Source organism: Theropithecus gelada, chromosome 7a (genome assembly GCF_003255815.1).
Source record: "Theropithecus gelada isolate Dixy chromosome 7a, Tgel_1.0, whole genome shotgun sequence".
NCBI lineage: Eukaryota > Metazoa > Chordata > Mammalia > Primates > Cercopithecidae > Theropithecus > Theropithecus gelada.
Window position 1 is genome coordinate 20072365 of NC_037674.1, and position 12381 is coordinate 20084745.

The window sequence follows — 12381 nt, forward strand, 5'->3', positions numbered from 1 at the left end:
AGCATATAACACAAAATAATTAAGTAATGTTCTATGGGCATTTGATTCTGTTACCTCTAGTGCATGTATGGGAATGGAGCACCTCCCCCAGCCATTGAGATGACAAAGAATGTCCACAGTGCTGGCACTTCCATGGATCATGAGTCTGTTTAAAAACTCTTCTTGTGTCAAACCAAACAAAATCAGAGAGAGTCCTTTCTCTATAGGAAAAATAAAAGTTAGCTTTAATAAATTAGATTAGATCTTAGGATTATGATTTAGGAATTAATTTTTAATTACCCAATACTTCAGTACTATAATTACAAATATATTTACTGGATATCACGTACTAAAATGACCTTAATTAACTCATCATGATTTTTCAACATTTTTAAAGAAGAGTTTTTTGGGTTTTTCCTTTTTGGAGAGAGTCTCCCTCCATTGCCCAGGCTGGAGGGCAGTGGTGTGATCATAGCTCACTGCAGCCTCAGACTCCTGGCCTCAAGCAATCCTCCCACCTTAGCCTCTGGAGTAGCCGGAATTACAGCTTCGTGCCATCACACCCAGCTAATTTTTTAAAAATTGTTTTGCTAATTTAAAAAAATTTTTAAATTATTTTGTAGCAATAGGGTTTCACTTTGTTTCCCAGGCTGGTCTCAAACTCCTGGCTTCAAGTGATCCTCCCACCTTGGCCTCCCAAAGTGCTTTGATTACAGGCATGAGCCACGGCACCCACCAAGAAAATTTATCTTTAAAACACTGACCACAAGGCAAATTCTTTTAAGAGCAATGCATTTTATGAAATAGCACAAATTGGCTGGGCACAGTGGCTCCTGCCTGTAATATCAGCACTTTGGGAGGCCAAGGTGGGCAGATCACCTGAGGTCAGGAGTTTGGGACCAGCCTGGTCAACATGATGAAACCCCATCTCTACCAAAAATAAACAAAAATTTAGCTGGGTGTGGTGGCAGGCGCCTGTAATCCCAGCTACTGGAGGCTGAGGCAGGAGAATCGCTTGAACTTGGGAGGCGGAGGGCAGTGAGCCGAGATCACACCATTGCACTCCAGTCAGGGAGACTCCATATCAGGAAAAAAAAAAAAAAAAAGCACTAAATCCCACATTTCTACTTTATATTATCTTGCATAACCAATCATGGAACCTTTAATCACTTAGAGATGTCAGATTTCTGGTTTATCATTATAAAATAATTCACAGCTTATTCCTGACACATAGAAATACAAGACTACCAAAATTTGAGTACAGAAGAAACACATGGTTAATTCCAATTACAACATTCAATACCTTTGTAGAAGACAGATTCTGCAGTGAATGAATACATATCTGAAATATCAAAATGTCCCATGCCTACAGGGGCCTAGCAGGTAGTGAGAGAAGTGAAAGAAAAACCTAATCAGAAATAAAATGGCTCATGCCAGGCATAGTGGCTCACGCCTGTAATCCTAGCACTTTGGGAGGCAAAGCTGGGAGGATCACTTGAGCTCAGGAGTTTGAGACCAACCTGGGCAAGGTAGTGAGACCTCACCTCTATTAAAAAATGAAAGTACAGCCAGGCGTGGTGGCTCACACCTATAATCCCAGCACTTTGGGAGGCTGAGGCAGGTGGACTGTTTGAGGTCAGGCATTTGAGACCAGTCTGGTCAGCACTGCGAGACCTCATCTCTACTAAAAATACAAAAATTAGCTGGGCGTGGTGGTGCGTGCCTGTAGTCCCAGCTACTCTGGAGGGAGGTGGAGGTTGCAGTGAGCCAAGATCGCACCACTGCACTCCAGCCTGGGCGAGAGTGAGACTCTGTCTAAAAAAAAAAATTTAAAAAAAAGAGAGAGAAATAAAATGGCCCATCTAAGAGAATGATTGAAACACAGCTCCAACCCGTAAGTTAACTATGCAGGAATGCAGGCCCAGTGTTGCCAGATCTTATAATTTTCAGTAACAGCTGGAAATTAGAATTTGTGTGAAACCCTCTAATTATGAATGTTTACAATCTTTTTTAAAAGCCTAGACAGTGCAAGCCAAGCAAAATAAATATGCAGTTCATACATGGCCCATGAACAGCTAGCTTACAACCTCTGCTTGTCAAGTCAAACGAAGACTCTTTGAGTTAAAAAAAATAATAATAATAAACTTCATTTCTCTCAAACTTTCTCTGACTTAGTATCTTAGCATTTAGCTGGGCAGAAATGATGTTAATTAAAAGCCAAACATATGAGACACTATTACCAAGAATAACAAGAACCTTCCTCTATAAACAATTACAATACCACTTAAAGGTGAGGCAGGCACTGAGGCAGAAGCAAAATACAGTAGGAAAGCATACATCTCAGCAATGGTGAATTTCAGTCTGATACAAGACAGTCTCACCTGTCAAAACAAAGCACAGTTGCTGCTCTCCACTACTGTCTACAGGAATACACTTTCTGCCAAGGGAAAAACACTGCATGCCCTGGTTCTCCAAATCCCAGAGGGTAATGGTATAGCCCATCCTTTCCACTTCCCAAGTAAACAGTGCAGTGAATCCTGTCACAGACACACATTTAAGATCTATGGGTTCCTCTTGTTCACCGATGTGCATTATCTTCCATGATCTTCCTGGATCACTGGTCTTGGCATGATCTTTCCGTAGAAAATTATATTGCCCATGTATTATGTCCTGTGGAATGAAAGCCCAGCTCTGCACACTTGTACTGTGGTTACCAGATTCAGGTGACTCTGAATGCAAAATATCCTGGAACCACGGAGCACAACAGGAAACCTCCAGTTTGGAGTTCTTTATTGTTTCATTCAATGATGACAGTTGGGCTTTCCAAGACCTGGAAAACAAGGTAAAATATAACTTAACACCTGTCACAGTAAAAGGCACTATGTGAAACACTAAACCAGGGCAAAGACGTTCTTAAGAAAAAAAAGTATCTACCAAATAAAGACCTTTAATGAAAGGGTACAGTGTCAGCATGATAAAAAATAGGAACAATAAACTAAATGAAAAGGAAATTTCTGTACCTATCAATTTGGAAAGAAAACTTGGTCAGTTTCATGTTGTAGGCAGAGTTAACAGGATCATCTTCATCTATCCCCTTAGGTCCTTGAATAGGAAGGTCTTCTAGTGTTCTTTCACACAGTAGGTGTCCTGGGTGTTGCCTACATTTAAAAATAATGATAGCCATATGAAAAAATGATGATCAAACCCAAATTTGTGTTACTATTGCTCCTGTTAAAAATAAGAGACTACAGAGAAGGAATAGTATGGACAACAAATTCCCCAGAAAGGAACTCCTTATCTCCCTTGCTTATGCCGCAGTAATAAAGTCAACTGTAAGAATTTTATTCTATTAAGGGCAGTTAGCTTGATAAAGCAATAAGAACACTTACTGTCTACTATATTTCAGATGTTACGCTAAACACTTCACACAAACTCTTATTTAAGCCTCTCAACAACCCTGTGAGGTAAATATAACCTCATCTTATAGATTTGGAAACTAAGGTTCAGAAACACTTTGAAACAGACTAATATGACCATCAAGTCTAGTTTTTTTTGTTTTTTTTTGAGACAGAGTCTCACTCTGTCACCCAGGCTGGAGTGCAGTGGCACAATCTCAGTTCACTGCAACCTCTGCCTCCCAGGTTCAAGCAATTCTCCTGTCTTAGCCTCCTGAGTAGCTGGGACTACAGGTGCATGACACCACACCTGGCTTATTTTTGTATTTTTAGTAGAGATGGGGTTTTACCATATATTGGCCAAGCTGGTCTCAAACTCCTGACCTCAAGTGATCCGCCTGCCTCGGCCTCTAGTGCAGATTTTAAAATCACTCATTATACTGCCACCACAAAGTAAGATTTAGGCTTAGACCAGAGGAATGTATAAGAACTAGAAGGCAAAGTATGTGTGTGGCTATAGGTGGGAGAGTATATGTGGAAAAGGGGGGGCTGTTACATTTGAGAAACAAAGAAGGCTAGGGTGGCTAACGTATAGGAAAAATGAGAAGATGGAATGGGATGAGGCTAGAAAGATGGTTCAGGGCCCCAAAGGCTATTAAGAATTTTAAACTTTTATCTGAGGGGGAAAAGGGACCTGAAGAAGGCTTTTAAGCAGAAAAGCAATATGAACAGAGGCAGAAGAGTAGCTAAGGGAACAAGGGGAAGGATTTTATCTCCTCGAGCACTTGCATTATTAAATATTAATCCTTTAAACAACTTGAAGGTAATTTGTTGGCACAACCATATGACACTGTCCCAGGATGATGATGAAAAAAAGAGAAGGTAGGGTGAAAATGAGAAGATGAATGAGAAAATAGTTCCCCCATCAACAAAATAAAAGGTAGATACCCCTGCCCCAGATGTTAATGCCTGGCTACACCTCTGATAAAATATGCATTTTAACAACATCACTCTAGCTACTCTATTGTGGATGGATTTCAGGGGGTAAGAATAGGCATGAGGAGATCAAGTAGGAAACTATTAAAGTAGTTCAATTAAGAGATGATGGTGGCATAGATTAGAGTGACGACGGAAGAGTTGAGAAAAGTGGACAAACAAAAACATTTAGAAGACAGAATGGCTAGGATCTGATGATTAACTGGATGTGGATCTAATACCAAAAAGAAGTTGGAGACACAGCAGTCCCCTCTTATCCACAGCGGATACATTCAAGACACACAGTAGGTACCTGAAACTGCAGATAGTACCAAACCCTATACATACAGTTGACCCTTGAATATCACAGGTTTGAACTCCATGGGTCCACTTATATGATGTTTTTTTCCCAAAAATATATTGGAAAAATTTTTAGAGATTTGCAACAATTTGTTTAAACTCACAAATGAACCATGTAGCCTAGAAATATATTTTTTTCAGACAGGGTCTTGCTCTGTTGCCCAGGCTGGAGTACAGTGGTGCAATGACAGCTCACTGTAGCCTTGATCTCCTGGACTCAAGCAATCCTCCTGCCTCAGCCTCCAGAGTAGCTGAGACCATAGGCATGTACTACCATGCTCAGTTTAGCCTAGAGATATTTTTTAAAATCAAGATTAAGCCAGGTATGTCATGAATGCATAAAAGTTACATAGATCCTACTCTATCATTTTCTACCATAAATTATGCACAAATTGGCCGGGCACAGTGGCTCATGCCTGTAATCCCAGCACCTTGGGAGGCTGAGGCAGGTGGATCACTTGAGGTCAGGAGTTCAAGACCAGCCTGGCTAACATGGCAAAACCCCGTTTCTACTGAAAACACAAAAATTAGCTGGGCTTGGTGGCACACGCCTGTACTCCCGGCTACTTGGGAGGCTGAGACAGGAGAATCACTTGACCTCAGGAGGTGGAGGTTGCAGTGAGCCGAGATTGTACCACTGCAGTCCAACCTGGGCAATAGAGCAAGACTCCGTCTCAAAATTTTAAAAAAACCAAAACCACAAACTTGGCATAAAAAGTTAAGACTGGCTGGGTGCTCATGCCTGTAATTCCAGCATTTTGGGAGGCCAAGGTGGTCGGATCACCTGAGGTCATGAGTTCGAGACCAGCCTGGCCAATGTGGTGAAACCCCGTTTCTACTAAAAATACCAAAAATTACCGGGTGTGGTGGTGGGGCGCCTGTAATCCCAGCTACTCAGGAGACTGAGACAGGAGAATCGCTTGAACCCAGGAGGTGGAGGTTGCAGTGAGCTGAGATCACACCATTGCCCTCCATCCTGGAAAACGAGAGCGAAACTCCATCTCAAAAAAGAAAAAAAAAAAGTTAACATTTATCAGAACCTACATACACACTTACAGACTGTACATGATACCATTCAAAGCCAAAGAAAATGTAAACAAATGTCAAGATGCAGTATTAAATAACTATATATAATTAGCTGTAGTATATACTATACTGCTGTAATAATCTCATAGCCACTTCCTGTTGCCATTGCAGTGAGCCCTAGTGTTGTAAATATCTGCTTAAAATGCCATGTGATACTAATAATCTCTGTGTGAGCAGTTCTTCTCTCCAGCAAATTATGTATCACAGTAAAAAGTGATCTCTCTAGCTGGCACGGTGGGTGAACGTATAGTTCCAGCTACTCGGGAGGCTGAGCTGGAGGACTGCTTGGGCCCAGGAATATGAGTCCAGCCTGGGCAACATAGCAAGATCCTGTCTCTAAAATAGTAACATAATTTTTAAAAAGTGATTTCTTGTGGTTCTCATGTATTTTCATCATGTTTCGTACCATACCATAACCTTGAATAACACCATGGGACCCATATGAAATGTAATGCTGGAAGTGCTCCCAAGCAGAGAAAAGTCATGACATTGTAAAAAAAACATGAATTGCCTGACATGTACCATGGGTTGAGGTATGTTGATGTGGTTGCTTGCCTTTTCAGACAGACTACTCATCTTGTAAACAGATTATGTAGAGTATCAATACAGTACAGTATTGTACATGTATTTTCTCTTAAGATTTTCTTTTCTGTAGATCACTTTATTGTAAGAATACAGTATAATACATATAACATACAAAATATGTGTTAACCAACTGTTGATGTTATCAGTAAGGTTTCTGGTCAACAGTAGGCTATTAGTAGCTAAGTTTTGGGGGAGTCAAAAGTCACATGTGGCATCTTGATTGTGCAGGGGGTTGGCATCCCCAAGTTGTTCAAGGGTCAACTGTACTGTTTTTTCCTATGCATACATACCTATAATAAAGTTTAATTTATAAATTAGGCACAGTGAGTAATAACTAACAATAGGACAATTACAAAAATACACTGTAATAAAAGTTATGTGAATGTAGTCTTTCTTAAAATATCTTAGCGTATGTAATATTTCTGAACCACAATTGACCAGGAGAAAGTGTAACTGTGGATAAAGATGACAACTATATAAAAAAGAAGAAATGGAGAAAGGCCCCTAAGAAGGATGGAAGGAATAGGATCTAAAGCATACACAGAGGGATAGGCCTTCATAGGAGGCAAGGTCATCCAAGAAAAGTTGGGAATAAAGAGATTAATGGAGGTTTGAGGAAAATAGAGAAGGTTTAAAAATACGGTTGTAAAGAATGGGCTCATGAAAAATCACTGTAAAATTTCCAAGCAACATTAAGACCAATTAAAGATACTAAGTGTGAACCTAGAGTGGTACCAATTTTCTTTTGTTGTTTTCTACAAGTACTCAGCTGCCTGACTGTAGACACTGTGAAGGCAGAAAAAAAGATTTCAATCAGGGTTGAAATTGTGCCAGACCAAGTGCTATCACAGGGCAGGAGCAAGAGTTCAGAGTACATGCAAGAAAGTAACTGGTATGATGAATCACAGAATCTATGCTGGAAAGACAGGGAAGTGAAGATAGGAGGGGGTGAAGAGTAGAAGGTCAATGAATTGGAAATTCCAGTGAGGTCAGAGGATAGGTGAAGTGGGAGTACTTGAGTAAGCAAGCTGGAAAGTTTGGGACGTTGTGGTCAGAGACTGAGATGTAAAAAGTAGTGACTTGGGGGTGGGCCGACTTCAAATACTGACAAAGCCTTGGGTATGGCTGTGGAGGTGGAAAGCTAAGGTAAACTGGAAGAAAAAGTCATTGACGATGAATTTACAGAACAAATCATGAATTTGGGTTCTCAAGGAGCTTATAAACTATGGGAAACATGAGAAAATTAGGGAAATAATATGTCTATACAATTAAGTGCTAAACTGTGGTTTAAAATTGTGTAATTTTGATTTACATGACATAACCCATATATGATAACACATAAGTCAAAATCAAAACTTTGATGCATATGCAAAAATACAAAGGTGGCCAGTGGTCATTTATATATATTATTCCATAACTACTTTACAATGTATTAGCTAGAACATGATATAACTGAATAGAAAAAGAAACACTAGTTTAAAAAAAAAAAACAAACTAACAAGGATATTTTTAACCTCTTATCAGTCAATTATTTACCTCATATTAGAAACTGCCATCATCTACATACCTGAAATACAAATTTAAGTTAAGAGCAATTGCAGAGTTGGATGAACTGACAATCACTACAACATCGAGGTCTTGAGACACTTTCAGTGAAGTAAATGAAGAAATCTTGGCTGGCTCCTGTTGCTGCTCATTACACATATCTTCTTCGTGAAGTGCTAAATCCACATGAGCTACATACGTACCATCCACAACATCAAAAATGTCTTTGAGTTAGAGTTAAAAGAAAATGCCAGTTTTATAAGTATGACTAACCATTTAAAGCACAGGTTGGGATAAAGCTATAGACTTTATCACTCCAATTTTGTAGGTGTAACAAGAAGACTGAAAACTGAGGCAAGTCCCCATTATAACAATCAGATGACTATGAAGTTGGTGGTACAATAAAGAACCTGATACCAAGTTCTTCAACAATACCTGCTGAACATCTACTGTGGGCCACGCCCAGAGGCACTACTATTTTCTAACAGCACTGGCTAAGAGATGAGGTAAACCTAATATATTTTATGCAACCCAATACTGTCTATCTAAAGTATTATCAACATGCAGTCCGTATAAAAACTGAGGCATTTTATGTTCTTTCTCTTGTATAAATGTTCAGAGTCTGGTATTTTACACTTACAGCACATCTTAATTTGGATACTAAATTTTCATCAGAAATATCTGATCTGTATTGAGACTTCATAAAATTTAAGGTTGAAAGTTGGAACAACTAAAGTTGTAACAAACATCCTTAAAACTTCTCCAATGACTGAACTGAGTATCAGCTTTTAAATCTAAAGTAATAAAAATTAGCTGGGCATGGCGGCCCATGCCTATAGTCCCAGCTACTTGGGAGGCTAAGGCATGAGAATCGCTTGAGCCCAGGAGGCAGAGGTTGCAGTGAGCCAAGATTACGCCACTGCACTCCAGCCTGGGTGAGAGTGAGACCCTGTCTCAGGAGAAGAAAAAAAATTTAATTACACAAAATTAAGAATTCAATTCCCAAGTTACGCTAGCCAATTTAATATGCTCAAAGCCACATATGCTTAATGCCTACTGTTTTGGACAGTGCAGTTCCGTAACCCGGCAACAAAAATTGTTAATCTAGTACTTATGACATTTTTGCAAAAATTATATACCTATTACAAAATATAAAAAATCTTCTTTCAATTCAGAAACTAAAGTTCCAAAATCATAAAGGGTAATTTGTCAAATCTTCAGAATAATTTTGCTGATGACCAATATATCTGCTGGAGACAATGAACCCATATTTTCCAAGATCAAATTAACGATGGCTAAGCAAATATTCATTAATACGATGGAAACATCATTAGAGACAAGAGGTAGATTATATTTACACATGAAAAGATATGTATCACAACATAAGCACTTTTTTTTTTTTTAAGACCATCTCGCTCTGTTGCCCAGGTTGGAGTGTAGTGGTACCATCTGGGCTCACTACAACCTCCGCCTCCCAGGTTCAAGCAATTCTCCTGCCTCAGCCTCCTGAGTAGCTGGGATTACAGGTATGCACCACCATGCCTGGCTAATTTTTTTGTATTTTTAGCAGAGATGGGGTTTCACCATATTGGCCAGGCTGGTCTCAAACTCCTGATCTTGTTATCCACCCACCTCAGCCTCCCAAAGTGCTGGGATTACAGGCGTGAGCCACCACGTCTGGCCACATTAAGCACACAGTAGATATTCAAGAAATACATTTTGAATAAATAGGTAAAGAAGAGAATATACAATTTTAAAAGAACGCAAATTCATATGATTAAGACTACTAAAAATGTACATACTGGAAAATATATAGTATATATACTATATATTCAAATAGAATATAAAGTAGATTACAATTTAGTATTTTAAGTTTATGAGGATCTTTTTCCATGAAAAGTTTTACTGAAAAATTAACCATGCTCCCTATATCCCAGCCCCCAAAACTAAAGCCTAAAAAGGCTCATCTTTCTAGGTATTCCTCTCCTCTACATGTCAATCAACACTTCTACCACCAAGGATACAGATCCAGCCTAAACTACTCAAAACAAAAAGAATTCCTCTGCAGAGCTGTGTGTCAATAATCATGTCCACTGCCTGTGCAGGCAAAGGTAGTGTGAAACAGTTGAGTACTCTAATTGCAGCATCTCTTTCAGGAAATATAATATGTAGGATGATACATTTGTTGATGAACAACAATGATGTGTTATTGTGAAATGACAGGATTCTCAAAGACAGTAAGGAAATACCTACAAAACAAAAGGATATTATTTCAAACTCATTGGTCACAATTTTACAACTGGTACATTTGATTTTATAAACCTAACAAAAAAGTAAAACAAAAAAGGAACTAGACTTAGTCTAACTCTACGCAGTTATGGTTCACACCCACCTAAGGAAGTAGTCATTGGGAAGTGGGTAAGAGGATGAATAAAGATGGCCTGCAATGTCTCTGGTTCCGTTTATGCTACTCTGATAGCACACTCGAAGGAATATTCAAAAAAATCAACTTGTCCATGGGACCCCATAAGAACAATCACATTTTTTTGTTGTTGTTTTTTTTGAGACGGAGTCTCACTCTGTCACCTAGGCTGGAGTGCAGTGGCGTGATCTCGGCTCACTGCAAGCTCCGTCTCTCGGGTTCACACCATTCTATTGCCTCAGCCTCCCGAGTAGCTGGGACTACAGGCGCCCACCACCACACCCGGCTAATTTTTTATATTTTTAGTAGAGATGGGGTTTCACTGTGTTAGCCAGGATGGTCTTGATCTCCTGACCTCATGATCCGCCCGCCTTGGCCTCCCAAAGTGCTGGGATTACAGGCATAAGCCACTGTACCCGGCCTTTTTTTAAAAAAAAAAGAACAAAAGAAGAAACCTTATAATCAAGGGTGAAGAGTATGTTACTGCTTTAAAAAGAGGCCTGAGTGCTTTGATTTCTGCTCCCTGCAGTCAACAGCTCTATAAGCAGTGTAGATCAGCACTGTCAAATAGAAATATAATGTAAGCCACATACATGCCTTAAAATTTTCTAGCAGGGGTGGCTCACACCTGTAATCCCAGCACTTTGGGAGGCCCAGGTGGGCGGATCACTTGAGGTCAGGAGTTTGAGACCAGCCTGGCCAACATGGCGAAACCCTGCCTCTACTAAAAATATAAAAATTAGCCAGGCGTGGTGGCGGGCACCTGTAGTTCGAGCTACTCGGGAGGATGAGGCACCAGAATCGCTTGAACTGGGGAAGCGAAGGTTGCAGTGAGCTAAGATGACACCACTGCACTCCAGACTGGGTGACAGAGTGAGACTCTGTCTCAAAAAAATAAAATAAAATAAAAATAAATAAAATTTTCTGGTATCCACAAGAAACAGGTGAAATTAATTTTAATAATATACATTAGCTTATATCCAAAGTATTTCATATTTTGAAATGTAATTAAATACAAAAATTGAGATACTTTACTTTTTAGTATTAAGTCTTCAAAATCTAATATGCATATGACACAAAGTACATCTTAATTCATATTAACCACATTTCAAGTACTCAATAGCCCCATCTGCCTAGTGACTACTATATCGGACAGTGTAGACCTGATTTCACATCTATGAGAACTTTTCCTGAAGTATATAACTACATGATAATGTCACAAATTTAAATACGCTGAAAGACCACCCGTAGATACTTACTGATATCTTGATCTTCAATGAGCTTTTGCAATGCCTCCCCACTATAGCTATACAAAATGGTTGCATCACATCTTCCATCTTTCAAATTAAATTCATAGATAAGCAGTTCATAATTTTCACCAAGAGCGAGCAGTTTGGGCTTGTCAGTTGGTGTGCTGCTGTTACGAGAATCCTCCCATATAAAGCTAAGAAAAAAGTTTAGATTTATTGTATTCTATATGCGCAATAATATTTACTCACAATGGTGGGGGTAGAAGGGCTGAATAAGTAGAGAACAGTTTTGTTGACCAGGTAGCATTCATTCTACACTTCAATTTAAGAGAACATAAACTGCTCTAGGACCTCCCTCCTCTTCCTGCTTCCCTTTTACACCAACACAAAACTACAGGAGTGGGTGGTAAAAAACAAAAATGTGGGGCTCAGAGCAAGAAATGATAGCTCCTTTTATTCTTTCATCTTTAATCCCAACTAATATGTTTAAACAAACTGTCATGATCAAGGGTAGGTATCAACAATAAAATATGTATATTATTCATATGAGGTGGTATTTACAATAAAACAGGCTTTTGATAACTTAAATGTTTTGACTTTTAAAAAGAAGGTGATTATTTGTATTTATAGACTGACGATTCCAAAATCTTGAAAAACTTTGCCTAATAGAACCTTCTGTGATGGAAAAGTTTTATATTAGCATTGCCCAATACAGTAGTCAATAGCCACATGCAGCTACTGAACACTTGAAATGTGGGGCAACTGAGGAACCAAATTTTTTACT

General features: G+C 39.1%; 1 protein-coding gene across 2 annotated transcripts in view; it reads right to left on the minus strand.

The window, feature by feature from the left end:
* SPG11 (SPG11, spatacsin vesicle trafficking associated) overlaps positions 1-12381 on the minus strand; it is a 104536-nt gene that overhangs the window by 89771 nt on the left and 2384 nt on the right. For both annotated transcript variants that reach the window (XM_025389760.1, XM_025389759.1), the window contains exons 2-7: positions 11607-11791; positions 9950-10174; positions 7948-8149; positions 3000-3137; positions 2361-2809; positions 55-200 (exon numbers count right to left, since the gene is read on the minus strand). In XM_025389760.1, the coding sequence (XP_025245545.1) occupies positions 55-200; positions 2361-2809; positions 3000-3137; positions 7948-8149; positions 9950-10174; positions 11607-11791 (1345 nt within the window). The remainder of the gene's footprint in view (positions 1-54; positions 201-2360; positions 2810-2999; positions 3138-7947; positions 8150-9949; positions 10175-11606; positions 11792-12381) is intronic.